The sequence below is a fragment of the Dipodomys merriami genome, unplaced genomic scaffold (genome assembly GCF_024711535.1).
Source record: "Dipodomys merriami isolate MVZ:Mamm:240054 unplaced genomic scaffold, mDipMer1.0.p SCAF_112, whole genome shotgun sequence".
Lineage (NCBI taxonomy): Eukaryota > Metazoa > Chordata > Mammalia > Rodentia > Heteromyidae > Dipodomys > Dipodomys merriami.
The window spans coordinates 1,053,803-1,072,547 of NW_027202405.1; the positions used below are offsets into that span (position 1 = coordinate 1,053,803).

An 18,745-nucleotide genomic window follows, 5' to 3' on the forward strand; every position below is an offset into this window, starting at 1 on the left:
TCGTGGGGCCTGAATTCTGGGCCTGGGTGCTGTCCCTCAGCTCTTCAGCTCAAGGCTAGCGCTCTACCACTTGAGCCACAGCGCCACATCTGGCTATTTCTGCTTATGTGGTACTGAGGAATGGAACCCAGGGCCTCATGCATGCAAGGCAAGCGCTCTACCACTGAGCCACCTTCCCAGCCCTGAAGAAAATTTTTGATGGCCATTTCAGGTTTTAATTTGTTTATTATGAATAACGTGCTGAGCATGGTGGCTTAAACCTGTCATCTTAGCTACTTGGAGATTGGAAGACTGGTTTCAGGCCAGTGTCAGAAAAAAAAATTCCCAAGACCTCATTAATATAAAAAAATTAAGCTATTATCACAGCTACATAGGTAAGTATAAAATAAGAGGACTTCAGTCAAGGCAAAAGTAAGATTCTATCTAAAAAAAAACCAGAACAGGGCTGGGAAGGTGGCTCAGTGGTAGAGCGCTTGCCTTGCATGGCTGAGGCCCTGAGTTCGATTCCTCAGCACCACATAAGCAAAAAGAAAAAAGCCGGAAGTGGCGCTGTGGCTCAAGTGGTAGAGTGCTAGCCTTGAGCTGAAGAGCTGAGGGACAGCGCCCAGGCCCAGAGTTCAAGCCCCACGACCGGACCCAAAAAAAAAAAAAAAAAAAAAAAAAAACCAGAACAAAAAAGGGCTAGAGGAATTGTGGTAGAGTGCCCATTTATCAAGAGCATGATCTTGTGTTCAAATTCCAGGGCTGTAAAAAGTTTAAATTTTTTTAAAGAAATGAATAATACATGCTATTTTACAAAGAATTTTGCAATGCATTTTTGAAGTCTCTTAAGATTTAAAAACATAATTGCTAAAAGTGGTCATAGTTCTACTAGGTATAAATGAAATTATCCATATTTGCTGAGATATTTGGTATTCTGAAATTAAATACAGTCACTTCAATTTTCTTCTGTATTTTTGCCTTTCTCTTTTTCATTTTGAGGCCACCAAAAGTAAAATCATGTCAGGTACTGGTGATTCATGTCTATAATTTTAGATGTTCAAGCCTGCCTAGGCAGACAAATTGGAAAAACTCATTGCCAATTAACCAGCAAAAGCTAGAAGTAAAGGTATGGCTCAAGTGTTAGAGCTCTAGACATTAGCAAAACCAAAAGTGAGAGCGTGAGAGCATAGCATCCTAGTTCAAGTCCCAGTCCTCGGAGGAAGAACATGAGGAGATGAGTAATAACCAAGGACACAATTCTGAAGTTAAATCACATAAATTAGAATCTTAGCTGTAAGCTTGGGTAGTAGCTCTCTAAACCTCTGCTCTTCTCTGTAAAATATGTTACACTGTAAGATTATTGGTGATATTCAGAGACCACAAATATCAGTCAGAAAGCAGTTCCTATAAAATGCAGTATCATCACCATTCTTTCATTAGCTAACAAACACTTTACTTGACATCAAAGACTCTTATGTTTCACTTTGACTCACAGGTGAATAACTAATTTCCTTATTCTTCTGGAGTGATATAAAAGGGGTTCACAAATATTTTGCAAAAACTAAAAAATAAGGAATGTACCAATACCATAGAAGTCTCTTATTTTAGCTTTCTGCACATAGGATTTAACACCATCATAGAACTCTGATTTCATTTTAACTATCATCTTGCAAAAAATCAGATGTAACTTTATAAACAGTCTGCCTGAGAGTTCTTATAGTATGACAGAAACTTTGCAGGCTGCTCCCCAGAGAATCTGGTGAACGGGAAGTGGCGCTGTGGCTCAAGTGGTAGAGCGCTAGCCTTGAGCTGAAGAGCTGAGGGACAGCACCGAGGCCCAGAGTTCAACCCCCCATTACCAACAAAAAAAGAGAAACTAGTGAACATTGTAAAACATTAAAGTTTCTAGAAATCACCCTAAGAGCATATAGTCAATGAAGAAACATGTATTCAAGAAAATCTACCAAAACTCAGTAGGAAGGCAAGAGACTGTGGAATAGGAAATATTTAGCCTCTTGCAGCTCAAGACATAAACTGCAGACTTGGTATTGTCAATAACACACCTCTTCCCCACATCTCACAAGTGGTAACTATCTTCCCATTATAATTTATCTATTCTACATCTAGCTACCTGTACCTAAGGCTGTTACAGCCAATGCAGGCAAGAAATAAGGGGCTCCTTACTCTCACCACTGAGTGCCCTTCACAAGATGGAGACTTTGTTATGGCTTTGGCACCACTAAATACGGGGCTCTTGTCTTTTTTTCTGTTTTCAAGTATTATGGCTATTCAAAGCCTTAAGCCAAAAGAAATGCCATATTTAGGTTGTCAATCAAGAACTGAGAGTACCAGAAGACAGAATAAGAGCTTCAGGTGTGTACATAAATAATGGTACCAGAAACATTTTTGTTTCACTCCAAAGTAGTGTATTGCTTTTGTTACTTGTCATAAAGGCTTTTGATTTTTCAGCCTATAAGTGAAAGAAGATTATTTCAATTTCAGAGGTTCTTTTCCCGTTTCATGTACATACCAAGAGAGAAAAATGGTGTTAAAAGTTGAAGTCAGCTGGGTGCTGGTGGTTCACACCTAGAATCCTACTTAGGAGGCAGGGATCTGAGGATTGTGACTTGAAACCAGCCTCAGTAAGAAAGTCCATGAGGCTCTTATCACTAATTAACCACCAAAAGATGGAGATGGGTCTGTGACTCGTGATAAGAATGCTAGTTTTGAGTAAAAAGTTCAGGGACAGCACCCAGGTCACACACCAGCACACACACATACATGCACACAAAAAGAGTGCCCACACTAAAGCACCAGCACAACTATGTTCACTGCAGCATTATTTACCATAGCTAAGATATGGAACTAACCCAGAAGCCTCTCAATAGATAAATGTACCTATACCTTTATATATACATATATATATGTATACACAATGGAATATATATACACAATGGAATTCTATGATTCTATCAGAAAGAATGATACCGCCCCATTTGTAAAGAAATGGAAAATCTTGGAAAAATATTAAGTGAAGTAAGCCAGACCCAAAGAAACGTTTCCCTCATTGGTAATGTCTAGGATAGTCCTGGCAGAGTATCACAATAGCTCAATAGTTATGTAAATAGGACCATATAAAATGATGCTATCTAAAGTGAACTCCATGATATGGAAACAAGAGTTATTTTTTAATGTACTGTGTGAAGTTAATTCTCCCCCCCCCCCCGCTTTGGTTTATCCCCTGTTGACACTGTGTCTTGTATGTACATTTACCTGATATAAGGAAGGGAAGGGGAAAAACAAAATGGGTGAGACAAAGGACAAAGGGTGAACCAATGCAACAGTGATACAAGACACCATATAGGAAATGAACTTCACAATTTGGGGGGGGGGCAGTTGGGGTAGGAGGAAGTGGGAGAAATTTGTTGTTGTTCAACAACAAATGTACTCATTGGGCTGGGAATGTGGCTTAGTGATAGAGTGCTTGCATGTTCGAAGCCCTGCGTTCAACTCCTCAGTACCATATAAACAGAAAAAGCCAGAAGTGGCGCTGTGGTTCAAGTGGTAGAGTGCTAGCCTTGAGCAACACAGAAGCTCAGAGACAGTGTCCCGGCCCTGAGTTCAAGCCTCAGGACTGGCAAATATACTCATTGAATTACGTATGCATTGTACAACCATCACCTTTACAATATTTTTAAAAAGAGTATTTAAAATTAATCTTTAAAATTTATTGAAGGAGAAATGAATTGCCACAGCAAAACAGAAGTAGTCCTTTTCATGTCATATTTTGGGGTTATAAAGCATGTTCTTTTTTCAAAGTAATTTCTTGACAGCAAAAGAATCAACAAGTGCACTTCATTTTTATTTATTTTTTTGGGTCTGATAGTGGGGCCTGAACTCTGGGCCTGGGTGCTGTCCCTCAGCTCTTCAGCTCAAGGCTAGTGCTCTACCACTTGAGCCACAGTGCCACTTCCAGCTTTTTTCTTTTTTGCTTATGTGGTGCTGAGGAATCGAACCCAGGGCCTCATGCATGCAAGGCAAGCGCTCTACCACTGAGCCACCTTCCCAGCCCCCAAGTGCACTTCATTTTTGACTCTAAATTATATTAAAGGAAGCCAAGCCCAAAGAAACATAGGTCCCATGGTTTCCTTTATCTGCAATAACTAGTATATGTCTGAGACAAGCAGAAACGGTCAGATAAGGTGATGTTAGGCAAAATGAACCCCAAGATGAGTATTCAAATGTTTTTTATCTTTCTTGTGATTGTTTCTAACATATTTATAAGATGATTTCTTTGTTGCTTTGCATGTCCTTCCCCCATGGTATAACCCGTTTTCATTGTATTTGATGTTGGTATAATTTGTGGAGGGGAAGGGCAAAAACAAACCGTTTAAATAGGGATACATTGCAACAATGAGATGTACAATGTTGAAAAATGAACTTTACAACTTTGGCTGGGTTGGGCCGGGCTGAGGCCGAGGCCCGGGGGGGTTTGGGGGGGGAGAGGAAGAGGAGATGGGAAGGGATGGGAAGGGAAACAAAGGAGGAGGCAACACTGCTTGATAAGAAATGTACTCATTACCTTGCCCATGTAATTGTAACCCCTCAATACGGTATTTTCACAATAAAAAAATTAAAAAAAAATACATCCTGAACAACCATATAAATCTTGTGACCACTAATGACACAAACAGGCCCAGAAACATACTTTCATGATCCAAGTAAGGTTACAGTGTTCCATCCCAGACACAGGAAATTGTTTTGCAAATTTTCACAAATTTAACCTATTTTAATTATGCAAACCATGTGTGGACAGCAAACACATAACATGAACAGAGCAAGGGTCTCCTTGTAAGCACAAAGACTAGGGAAGATCTTTTTTTAAAGTTCCTTTTCTTTGATAGAATTATTTGGCAGGTATGTTTTTAAAAATACTAATTATGGATGAGTACTTTTGTATTTCATTCAATGAAACAATTAGCTAAGTGTTTTTAAAATCAAGTTTATTGTAAGCAAGAACCTCATTTTTGATAGATCACAAAATTAAGATAACAAAATAGATAAATAACACAGTAACAACAAGAAAGCATTAAAGCAATTGATATTTATTCAGCTTAAGGAATTTATATTCTATTTAAGTCATTTTGTTGTATTATAATCCATTTTGCCACTATTTCTACTGAGAAAACCTACTAAAGGCTTTATGAGAGATATGCTAAAAATTAAATAGAATCTCATGAGAATAAGGAAATACCTTCTCTTGATGTTATTAATAGAATTGATTGTCAACAGTCTTAAGACCAGCAATTCCAATCATGTCTGTAAGAGTAAATTGTCTTGGGGCTGGGAATGTGGCTTAGTGGTAGAGTATTTGCCTACCATATATTCAGTACCACATAAACAGAAAAGGCCGGAAGTGGTGCTATGACTTGAGGAGAAGTTCAGGAATAGTGCCCAGGCCCTGAGCTCTAGGACTGGCAAGAAAAAGAAAAAAGAGTAAACCATCTTAATGACCTCCCTCCCACGTACCATTCTGTCTCCTGTGGTATTCACATCACTCAATGATAGCTGTCAACTCAGACAGGCCATTTCAGTTCGTAAGTTCTTCCAATGACAAAATACTTAATATTCCAGGAAACAGATGAACATAAACTTTTTCTCCCTGCATTTTCTGGTTAAAAATACAAATTTGGTAACAGCTAGCCTGAAACCGGCTTATGAAAGAGGTAAACTATGCTTCTGAGACCCAAATAGGAAGGAAGGTAGAATCCAATGAGAAACTTGTATCACACTGAACCATAATATCTATGAAAATGACAAAAAAAGTTCAAATGTCTTTTTATACTGCATAGCAGAAAAGCAAACTGAAGAAGTTTAGCTCTACTGGACACACACACACACACACACACACACACACACACACACACACACACACACACTCTCTCTCTCTCTCTCTCTCTCTCTCTCTCTCTCTCTCTCTCTGTCTTCTGAAAGATCAATGGGTAAATGAGGTATTCTAGCCAGTTAACATCATCATCTTGAGGTGAAAAATTTGTGTTTTTATGAGATTTAATATTTTTACATGAAGTACTTATCTTCTATGTTCAATAATATAGTATTCCTAGTAGAAGATCAATTTCCCCCAACTTCCCAAGCTATGAACTGAACTTGTCTTTGAATCACGTAAGTATCTACTTTGTTTCAGGTTTGAGGTAGCAAAACAGCATATATTAAATATAGCATTTTTGAGTACAAAAACAATGTCTTATTTTTAATCACCTCATCTCTTTTGAGATTAGATTTTATCATCTCTTTTGGGATTAAGTTTTAACTTTTGGAATAACTATTTTAACTTCCAGAATAACTTGTTCATACGCAAAGCTATGCAATACGCCAAACTGTTTAAAACCTCTTCAAACAAATTTGTTCTTCTAAGTAGTTTACAAGGGAATAAAGAAGCAATAAAAAACACTAAGCACTCCAAAATGGAAAAATAGTAGAAATGGCAGGGAAATGCTGAAACGATGCCAGAATGAAAGGGATAGGCTGAGAAGTGTGGATGATATAACTCTCAAAAAAAAAAAAAAACTATTGGAGACAAAAAATATAAAGTCAGTGAGCTGTGTAAGTCTTTCCAGATGAAAATGAGGTATAAAGATCAAATAAAAACAAGTAGTCTTCTATTAGCTCACTAAACTAACTATAGTCTTCTATTAGAGCACTGGTGATCAAATATATTCTCAGTGAGGATAAAATGGGGATAGGGGATAGCCAAGGAATATAGAACAATCTGTATTTTTTTGAAAAGCTGATTCACTCAATAGAATTTTCTTTGAAACAACTAAAAGATCTGTAAAACATCTGTAAATTTACCTCAAGTGCAATTAATATTACTTTTACATAAACTATATAACTATATTTAATACCATTATATAAGCAGTAGCAGTAAATAAGCAAATAGCTCAATTTAGTGTAAAAATATAGCTTACCTGAATTTCTAAAGTCATTCTGTTCATTTCATCTTGTTGGTTATCTATTATCTAAATCACAGAAAATAAAGTTAGCATAATCAACTCAGTTTTTTCTATTGCTACTGAGAAGGACCAATATTTTACTAGTTTAGCCGTAGAGTTCCTGCCTACCAAGCATGAGGCCCTGAGGTCAACCCCAGTACCTTCACAAAAACACAAAGCATTGGGGCTGGGAAGGTGGCTCAGTGGTAGAGCGCTTGCCTTGCATGCATGAGGCCCTGGGTTCGATTCCTCAGCACCACATAAGCAAAAAGAAAAAAGCCGGGAGTTGTGCTGTGGCTCAAGTGGTAGACCGCTAGCCTTGAGCTGAAGAGCTGAGGGACAGTGCCCAGGCCCAGAGTTCAGGCCCCACGACCGGACCCCCGCCCCCCCCAAAAAAAGAAAGCATCAATAGTCTAAAGAATGCTAAAAAAAAAAGCATAATTAAAAATACCTTTACAAATGGCCTGCTGTACTTTTCAAAAGTGTTCATAGTAAGCATGCGTTAAATAAAGATTTGATTCACATATGTAAAACTTCCTGCATTACATAATAAAACTCAATTTATTAAAAAAATGAAATAGACTTCGAATAATTTAGGAAAGGAAAAGATATCCTTTAGCTTTTGTTTAAATTGCAATCACATTTTCTTAGATACTCAAACTCAAAATTTTATAAGCTATAAACATTAGCAAAATTGTAAATTACATAAACTACTAAATTATATACATGTATCCACATAATATAGATTTCATGTTTATTATCAAGGTACTTACTAACCTTACTTGCAGTTTCATTTTGTTCTCTGAGATTATCATTTTCATTCTGAAGCTGCTTTGCATCTAACATGGGAAGACGAATTCCATCTTCAAGGCATTTTTCTACTTTTTGTTGTAAACTGTTAGTTTTAGAAACAAAAACTATGATGAGATAAGCTACATTTGCTGACAAGCAAGACTACATAATAAAAACTATATGTATATTTTATATAAACATGAAAGGGCCATAATTAGAGGTTGATCCTCTTTTCAGAAATGGCAAATACACACCCAGAATTGCTTTAGCCTGTGACAATCTGGGACCACTGTTTACAAAAACTTTACAACTTAATTTGTGGATAATAGGTATTGAGGAAGAAGAGGAGCAGCCAATTAAGGATATAGGAAATATATTTAATATATATATTTAATATTTAATATATTTAATATTATATATATATAATATTATTAATATATAATATATTATATATATATAATATATATATATTATATATATATAATATATATTAATATATAATATATTATATATATATATAATATTATATATATATATAATATATATATATATATATATATATTATATATATATATATATATATATATATAGCACACAAACAAAAATCCCAAATACTCAAAAAAGAGAATCCCATCCAGGTACAAGAGGCTTTTAGAACACCCAACAGACAAGACCAGAAATAGTTTCCCACTGCCATACTGTGATTCAAACTGCTTCAGTAGAAAATGAGAGGATACTTAAAGCTGTCAGAAAAGACTGATTACCTAAAAGGAAAAACAGAATAACTGCAGATTTCTCTGCTGAAACCCCAAAAAGCAAGGAGGACTTGATATGACATATATACCAAACAATGATATATATATATATACCCAAACAACTACCAACCAAGAATACTGTATCTAGCCAAACTTTTATTCATAACTTAAAGGCAAATAAAAACATTCCATATGATAAAAACTAAAACTAAAAACTAAAAATAAAATTTATCGCCACCAAACCAGCACAACATATGATACTCAAACGATGTCCTACATACAGAAAACCAACACAAATACAAAATAGGCATCAAAAACAGATTGTACAAGATGAGCTACCACAATACTCTCAGTTCTAACAATATGAATGGGCTCAATTCTCCAATCAAAAAACATAGTGTGGGTGATCAGATCAAAAGACATACCCATCTGCTGCCTAAAAAGAGACATCTGATGCTGGAGGGGATGTGGACAGAAGGGAACCTTACTTCATTGTTGGTGGGAATGTAAACTTGTTCAACCACTTTGGAAAGCAGTATGGAGGTTCCTCAAAAGACTTCACATAGAACTCCCCTATGATCCAGCAATCCCACTTTTGGGCATTTACCCAAATGTTTACAAACAAGACCACACTAAAGCTACCAGCACAACCATGTTTACTGCAGCATTATTTACCATAGCTAAGATATGGAACCAACCCAGATGCCCTTCAGTAGATGAATGGATCAAGAAAATGTGGTATATATACACAGTGGAATTCTGTGCCTCCATCTGAAAGAATGACATTGCCCCATTTGTTAGGAAATGGAAAAACTTGGAAAAAATTATATTAAGTGAAGTAAGCCAGGCACAAAGAAACACAGGTCCCATGGTTTCACTTATTTGCAATATCTAGTATATGTATGAGTCAAGCGGAAAAAGTCAGATAATGTGATGTTAGGAAAATGAATCCTTAGATAGGTATTTTAATTTTTTTTTTCTTTCATGCATGTATTTCTAACACATTTATAAGTTTATTTCTTTGTTGCTTTGTATGTCCCTCTCCCACAGTATAACCCCCACTTTCAATATATTTGATGTCAGTAAAACTTATGGAGGAGATGGGGGAAAACAAGTCATTTAAGGATTCAGGTGGACCTGTTGCAACAATGAGAAGTACAAATTGTAATGTCAAAAAGGAGCTTTACAATGTCGGTGGGGGGGAGTGGGGGGGGAAGGATTGGGTGGGGGGGAGGGGGGAGGCTGGGAAGGGAGGTGAAGGGTAAACAAAGGAGGAGGCTGCAATGCTTGGTAAGAAATGTATGCATTATCTTGCCCATGTAATTGTAACCCCTCTGTACAGTATGTTCACAAATAAAATAAAATTAAAAAAAATAAAAAATAATAAAAAAAAGAGACATCTGACAAAAACAAGTATCTATGTCCGGTGAGAGGCTACAAGAAAGTCAAGAAAATAGCTGTCATCAACAGGCTGGAGTAGCAACATGCATTTCAGATAAAACAGACTTGAAATTAAAAATAGTAGGAAGAAACAAAAGAGTATATAAAAATAAAGGGAACTCTCCACATAATTCTCAATTTCTACTCACCTAACATTTGTGCTTACAACTTCATCAAATGAATACTACATGACTTAAAGCACACATCAATCCAAACATATTGATCATTGGTGACTTCAACATATCATCACCACCTTTGGAAAGATCATCCAAGCAAAATCTCAGCCAAGAAACCTCAGAGCTAAATGGCTGCAAAGAACATCTAGACTTAACATCTACAGAGTCTTTCTTCTAGCCATATCAAAATTTACATTCTTCTCAGGAGCCCATGAACATTCTTCAAAATAGACCATGCCCTAGGTCACAAAGCAAAATCAAGAAAATAAAATTACTCCCTGTATCCTGTCAGATAACAATGGAATAAAATTAGGATTCAACAGCAAAAGCCATCACTGATGATAAACTCATGGAAAGTGAACAACATATTCCTGAGTCATCAGTGGTACACAGAAGAGTTAAGAAGGGAAATATAAATGAAATAAAAAAATATATTCTATATATATAAATGAAAATACATGTAAATGAATACACAATATAAATGAATATACATGAATGAATAAAACAATATAAATGAAAATACAAAATACCAGCTTCTCTGGGACATAACAATGGTAGTACTCAGAGGAAAGTTTATAGCTATGAGAGCCTATACCAACAAATTAGAGAAATCCCAACCCAATTCTCTAATGATGCACTTGTTTTTCTAGCAAAACAGGAACAAGCCAAACAAAAACAATAGAAATAGTAAAAGATCAGAAACAAATGAAGTAGAGACTCAAAAAAAAAAATACAATGAGTTGGTTCTTTGGGAAAAAAAATATACAAAAAGTTGGTTCTTTGAAAAACTTAAAAAAATTGACAGACCTTTAACAAATGTAATTAAGAAAAGAAATAATTCAAATAAAATCAGAGATCACAAAGGGAACATCACAACAGAAACAAGGGAATTCTTTGAAAATCTTTACACCAGTAAATTGAAGAATCTGGCAGTAATGGATGTATGCCTAGAGACAATCAATATGCCTATACTGAGCCAAGAATTATATAAACCAATTAAATAGACCCATAGCAAGCAATGAAACTGAAATAGCAATAAAAGACCTCCAATCCAATAAGAGCCCAGGATCTGATGAATTAACAATCCAATTCTATAAGGCCTTCAAGGAGAACACCAATATTTCACAAACTCTTTAATAAAATAGAAAGGGAAGGATCACTATCAAACTCAATCTATGAAGTGAGCATTACACTCATCCCCAAACCAGATAGGATAGGGACACACCATAGAAAGAGAACTATAAACCTATCTCTTTGATGAACACAGATGCGCGCGCACGTGCGCGCGCGTGTGCGCCCGTGTGTGTGTGTGTGCGCGTGCGTGTGTGTGTGTGCGCGCGTGCGTGTGTGTGTGTGTGTGTGTGTGTGTGTGTGTGTGTATGTCTTCCATTGTCTTGTTCAAATTTTTACTATTTTCATATAAAACTTTTGGCAAACTGTTAGTATGGCTTCAAAATGTTAATTAACCACTGAAATCATACAACACATCTTCAAGGAAAGTAACCAATATTAATGATAAAATAACGGCTTTTAAGTAAAATACTTGATGAAAAATATGAGCAAAAATGTAAAAGAATTTGAAAAGTTCTCTTACCTTTGAACAGAGGTTACCAGCTCCTTTTCTTTCTTTTTCTGGCATATTAGCTGTGCTTCTTTGTCCTGACACTGTTTTTTGAGCTCTTCAAGTTTCTTTTCTGTATCTGACAAAGTCTCTTGTAAATTCTTATTTTTTTCTTCTAGAACCTGTAGCTAAGGAGAAATTTTTTACAATTCACAACACATGTAATGTTAAATTCGCCTATTAAAAATACTATTTTCAACAGTTAGTAGACTTATTGCTAAAATAATATTATCTTAATTTTATCTAGAGTAGTTAATAAGGTTACTTCTTTGTGTGAAAGAGTATTAAGATAAAGAAGAAAATGGAGTAAAACTTTTCTACAAGACAGAAAAATCTGCTTGTATTTTTATCTTTAATTGTGGCAAAATGCATATAACAAAACTGATCACCCTAGCCAGGTACCTGTAATCCTAGCTACATGATGCTGAGACCTGGAGGATTGAATTATGTTATGAATCTAGCCTGGTTAGACAAGTCCATGAAAGCTTTAATCAGAAAAAAAAACAGGGTTTAGGGGCTGGGAAGGTGACTCAGTGGTAGAGCACTTGCCTTGCATGCCTGAGGCCCTGGGTTTGATTCCTTAGCACCACATAAGGAAAAAAAAGAAAAAAGCCAGAAGTGGCTTTGTGGCGCTGTGGCTCAATTGGTAGAGCGCTAGCCTTGAGGGATAGCACCCAGGCCCAGAGTTCAGGCCCCATGACTGGACTCCCCCCCCCCCAAAAAAAAAACAAACCCCCCCCAAAAAACAGGGTTTAGAGACATAGCTCAAGTAGTAGAGAACTAGCTGAGCAAGTAAGCTGTAATAAGCACAAGGCCCTGAATTCCTTAAAGTATAGTCAAAAAATAATAATAATTATTGCCCTAATCATTTGTTTATATAACTCACTAGTGTTAAAGTCCACATTATTGTTAAATGTCCAGAACTCATCTTGAATAACTAAATACTGTATCTATTAGACAACTTTCCATTCATCCGTTAACCTGTTTCCTTGGAAACAACCTTTCTACTTAGCTGTCCTCTAATTTGAACATATTTGAACCTCATATAAATAGACTCATAAAGTATTTGTCTTTTTGTGACTGTTATATTTTACTTCATATTTTCCAAGCTGATCTATATTGTAGCATATGCCAAAATTTCATTCCTTTTTAAGGTTGAATCATATTCCAACTCTATGCATTACACCCATCTTCTGCTTATCTATTAATCCATCCACAGACACTTGTCTTGGCTCCATCTTTCAACCTGTATGAATAACAATATTATAAACAGAGTGGTTGACATCTGTTCAGGGCTGTTTTATTAGGTATACAGTGATATATGATCCCATGGTTCTTAAATCTACATCACTCTCTGTTCCTGTTCATGAAACTTCCTGTGGTCTTTAAGTTACTTCCTGATTTTACCTTCTTGATCTTAGAACTTGGAAATTTAATTTTAAAGGAGAACAAAGAATGCTATTTTTTAGATCTTAAGAACATACATAATACTGACAGTCCGATGATTTCCAACTTGAGTTGGATTTTACATTTGGAAATGTTTGTTGACATTTTTTGTTTAGGAGAGGGGAATAGTGCAATTAGTACCTAGTAGGCACAGGCAAGAAGAACTGATTACAAGTAAAATGCATCCTTCAATGCATAGAGCTTACTTCTATGAACAAAAAAATTTCTGCCCCAGCATATCAATATTTCTCCTCAAAAAGAAGTCAGAAGGGTGAACTGTGGGACAGTTATGAAGAATAGAGAAAATAAATTGAATATCTAGAAAAAATATTCAGCAAAAGGTCTTGAAAAGACCCTTGCATCTCAGAGAATATGGAAAAAACCCTCATCTGGGGAGTGTGCATGGGAGAGGGTTATCAGATTGGTTTAAAAACTACCTTTTAGGGAAGAACATTAACAGAGATTAAATTAAGAAGGTAACCCTATATTGACACCAAGAAAAATTCATTCTTACATGAACAGAGTTTCTGATGCAAATTAAATCCTGAAAACAGGAATTAAACTTTAATATACAATAAGTCAAATTGCTAAAGAATTATCTTAAAAACAACATTTTCTTCAAGAGATGGGTATTTTATGTTATATTACCTGCAGGCTCTGACGCTGCACATCATCTAGAGTTGGAAGATCAGCTAGGTACTTTTCCAAGGTCTCAATTCTTCTCTGCTTTTCTTTGTTTTGTTCAGCTTCCTTCTGGCACTTCTTTTTCAGGCTATTGATGTATCTGTCTCTTGTTTTGAGCTAAACAAAAAGATTAAGGATCTTCAGTAGTTTCAAATCATGAAAAAATAACAAAAACCATCTCTTCATTTGTGTCTGTTTAAGCTGTTTCTATCTTCTTGTCTTAATTTTAGTGCATCATATACATCTAGAAATATATTCATTTCTTCTGGGTTTCCGATATGTGAGATTTCAAAAGAGTCCCTAATGATCCTCTGAAATTCAGGGCTGCTTGTTGTAAACTCTCCTTTTCTGTCTATTTTTATTAATTTGGGACTTCTCTTCCTTTTGATTAGTCTGGCTACAATTTTATTATCTTTTCAAAAATCAACTACATATTTCATTGATACTTTGTATTTTCCTTTACATCTTCATTTCATTCATTTCTCCTCTGATCTTGACTATTGCCTGCCATCAGTAAGTGTCAGGTTTGGCTTATTCTTATTTTTCTAAGACCCTGAGATAATTGAGATTACTTTGATTTTTTTTTCCATGGAGGCACTCATAGCTGTTAAGTTTCCCTTTTACAACTATTTTTTCTGCAGCCTACAGGTGCTGGTGAATTATGTTTTCATTGTTCTATGATTCCAGGAGTTTTTAATTACTCCACTTATTTCTTCAATGACTTAATGATCATACAAAGTGCATTGTTAAATCTCCATGTGTTTGTACAGTTTCTGTAATTTTTCTACAGAAACCGAATTTCTATGTATTCAAATACTATTTAAGATTGAAGGAATTAATTTAATTTTTTAAAGATTTGTTAAGACTTGCTTTGTGGCCTGTAATTCAATTTGGAAAAAATTCTCTGATCTGCTGAGAAGAGTGTACATTCTGAAGCAGCCAGATAGAATAGTCTATAGAAGTCTATCAAGACCATGCAATCTATGGCACAGTTTAATTTTCGAGTTAAACTGATTGTTTTCTGGATGATGGAAGTGTGGTCTGAAAGTCACCATTCTTTTGGCATTTCTTACTGGGTCTACACTCAGTACATATAAACTTGCAATTGTTATAACTTCATGAAGGATAGTTCTCTTCATTAATACATAGTTGCCTCCTTTATCTCATCTAATTAATTTTGACTTGAAGATTTTCATATCTACTTCGAATACACCTACTGTCTGTGAAAACACAGCAAAGCCAGAAAGGGCAAACGAATGTTGTGTGGACATATGCATGTATCCTTGGCTTTTGGCTGCTTATTCTAATTGTGTGGACATATGCATGTATCCTTGGCTTTTGGCTGCTTATTCTAAATCAAAGCTTCAGCTGCTAACTTGAATACTGCCATGAACATTTTATTTTTCAGTACTTTATCTTCAAAGATAATGAGGAATGATAGACTCAATCATAAAAAAAGGAAGAGTTCTTTCTATAGGTCACTGAAAGTTTCACTAGAAGACAATATAATACACAGAGGTCTCTTAATCCCTCAAGGAAATACTTATGTTTTGTAGATAGCACACGATTTCTCATATTTTGGTACACAATGGATCACTCCAATATAAATGCCTCACCTGGTATGACACCTGGCACAGGGAAAATGACATATTCTATTTTGAATGAATGTGATTAGTCTAATAAAGCTTTATCAAATATACCTACCTTTTCTTCCAGTTTTTTCTTCTCTTCACTAAACTGGTTTATCCTTTGTTTGAGGAACTCATTGAGTTGTAAAACCTCTTTCTCACTGGATGCAAGCTTTTGCTCAAGTTCCACTTGCTGGGGCTGGGACACTGACTGTTCTAAAAATGTAGTTTGGAGTGAAGTGTTCTCATATTGTGGCTATTCCAGAGGGAAAAAAGAGGAGGTTAATACTGTAAATTTGTTTCTTTAGAAACAATAGCAAGAAAGAAAAAAGATATTTGTGTCCCTATCTTGGGGTTCATTTCACTTAACATCATCTTATATGGTCATATGTACATAGCTTTTGGCCTTTTCTGCTTGTCCTACACATGTACTAGTTATTGCAAATAAGGGAAACCATGGGACCTATGTTTCTTTGGGCCTGGCTTACTTCACTTAATTTTTTCCAAGTCTTTCCATTTCCTAAATTCGGGGAAGGGAAAAAATGCTTAAAAAAGGATACAGGTTGACCCATTGTAACAATGAGATGTACAAAACACTAGGTTGAAAACAAACTTTACAACTTCAGTGAGGGGGGGGTAGTTGTGCAGATGAGAGGGAAGGGATGGTAGGGGGAAAATAAAGGAGGAGGCAACAATGCTCAATAGGAAATGTACTCATTACCTTGCTCATGTAACTGTAACCCCTCTGTACAGCATTTTACAATAAAAAACATACAAAAAATAAAAAATAAAAAGTTTGTTTCTTTAGGACAGATTAGAGCTTAATTTTATATAAAAAGTATAAACTTCTTTAACAGAGAGGCCTTGTATTAAATCCTAGGCTCTCCTGCTTCTAAATGTGTATGATGACAAAAGTAAATTACTATCTCTAAGTCTTTTCTCATTCATAAAATAGAAATAATAAAGCCTTGTTCTGAAGTGTTTTGTGAGGAATAGAGATAAAGATTTTGTTTCTTACAAACAGCAGAAGCTTAATTGGCAACTGATATTGGTTTAAAGGTATGCATAGATAAACAGCACATCATATAAATATATCATGTTAAAAATTGGGGAAGTAAATAAAAAGTAATGAAAATTTTCTTCTCATGTGATCATTTCTAATACCAAATTCAGTAAGCATTACTAGACTGTTTCTCCAACTAAAAAGTAAGGCTCATGAAATTAGATTTTTGTCCATCTTAAAGTGGCCTCCCATTTTTCTTGTTTAAAACAATGTCTGGCATAAAACAAGTATTTAAAAAATAATTGCTAAAAATGGAAAAAAAATGTATGGTTGTTTCATGAGAAAGGCTTTGATGGAAATTCTTTTCAAAGAGAAAATTATCTTCTCCTCTTCTCCCTGTCAAATTAAAAACTAAAAGGGATGGGAGACAGAAAACACACATATGTCTGTAGACAAATCTAAATGTATGACAGTATTATAAAGCAAAGAAAGAATTATTTATCTATTTAGTCAACAAATATTCATTAAAATCCAATGTTAGCTGGGTGCTGGTGGCTTATGCCTATAATCTTCACTATTTAGGAGGCTGGGATCTGAAGATCAGGTTCAAAGCCAGCCTGGATAGACAAATTTAAGAGAACCTTAGAACCTCATCTCCAATTAACCAGCAAAAAGCTGGAAGTGGAGACATGGTTCAACTGGCAGAGCACCAGATGAGCAAAGGAGCTAAGTAAGAGCACAAAGCCCTGAGTTCAAGCCCTAATACATACAGACACACACAAAAAACAAAACACAACACACAATATGTTAGGCATTGTACTAGGCGCTGTTAAAATAATCCAGGGGTCAACTAATTTAATGGAAGTATTACAGAAAAATATCCAAAAGAGGATGCAACCTAAAGTGTTATCCACAGTATTTAGGGAGAGATGCTATAGAAAAGAACTTGAATTAGCCCTTCAAGAATACTTTCCCAAAAGATAAGCATGCAATTCTATAAATAAATAAAATTAATCATGTGCAGACTATTTTTTAAATGGCAGATACTAGTGGTAACCTTTATATACTTAAGTTTTAATCAGAGGCAATAGGAGAAGCTATTAGATAATTAAAGGCCATGTTAAGTAAAAAGTATGTAGGGGATAGATTAAGGCTTGACTGAGCCTTTATGTGGTGGCTTTTGGGGTATATTTTGTTATGTTTTGTTTTTTGTTTTGTTTTTTGTTGGTCGTGGGGCTTGAACTCTTGGGCCTGGGCTCTGTCCCTGTGCTCTTCAGCTCAAGGCGAGTGTCTACTGCTTGAGCCACAGTACCACTTCGGGTTTTCTAGTGGTTTATTGGAGATAGGAGTCTCACAGACTGTCCTACTCCGGCTGGCTTTGAACCGTGATCCTCAGATCTCAGCCTCCTGAGTAGCTAGGATTACAGGCATGAGCCACCAGCATCCGGCTTGAGGTATATTTTGAAAAAATAGGAGGATTCTGCTGCTAAGAATAAGATATACCCCAAGCCCAGAGTTCAAGCCCCACGACCGACCAAAAAAAAAAAAAAAAAAAAGAATAAGAGATAGGAAGAAAGACATCCTGGAGGACATTAGAGGCAAAGACAGAGCAGGTGCTGAGAGCTTCCATTTCTGTTTGAAGGAGCATACAGTAAAATCCTATGTGGGAATCTCATTGTAGAATCCCAGGGTTGAGTTCAACTTTAATTTGTAAGAAATTATGAGGCAGTACAATGTGTTTTAGAAAAACTATGAGCTTTCTTTAGTAAAACTCAAAATTCTATGTCGTTAGGCTAGTGCATGGCCACTCAATATGTTTTTTGGTTTTGTTTTGTTTTGTTTTTGGTCGGCCGTGGGGCTTGAACTCTGGGCCTGGGCTCTGTCCCTCAGCATCTCAGTTCAAGGCAAGCACTCTACCGCTTGAGCCACAGCGCTACTTCTGGTTTTCTAATGGTTTATTGAAGATAAGAGTCTCACAGACTGTCCAGCCCAGGCTGGCTTTGAACTCTGACCCTCAGATCTCAGCCTCCTGAGTAGCTAGGATTACAGGCGTGAGCCACGGGCACCTGGCCACTCAATAAGTTTTGATGAGAGAAAAGGGAAGAAAGGAAAAGAGGAAAAGAATGAGACAGATTAAATGGAGCAACAAAAACTAGAAGTAGTCACCAGTCTGAACTGTAAAATAAATTTAGAATGGGCATGGAT

General features: G+C 35.9%; 1 protein-coding gene across 2 annotated transcripts in view; it reads right to left on the reverse strand.

Moving 5' to 3' along the window:
- The window catches only part of Cep85l (centrosomal protein 85 like), a 93,464-nt gene that overhangs the window by 14,030 nt on the left and 60,689 nt on the right, over positions 1–18,745 (reverse strand). Inside the window, exons 6-10 of one of the 2 annotated variants that reach the window (XM_070015326.1) lie at positions 15,614–15,793; positions 13,874–14,026; positions 11,753–11,901; positions 7,773–7,890; positions 6,972–7,022 (exon numbers count right to left, since the gene is read on the reverse strand). In XM_070015326.1, the coding sequence (XP_069871427.1) occupies positions 6,972–7,022; positions 7,773–7,890; positions 11,753–11,901; positions 13,874–14,026; positions 15,614–15,793 (651 nt within the window). Of the gene's footprint in view, positions 1–6,971; positions 7,023–7,772; positions 7,891–11,752; positions 11,908–13,873; positions 14,027–15,613; positions 15,794–18,745 lie in introns of both variants that reach the window. The other variant, XM_070015325.1, reaches the window with a different exon arrangement.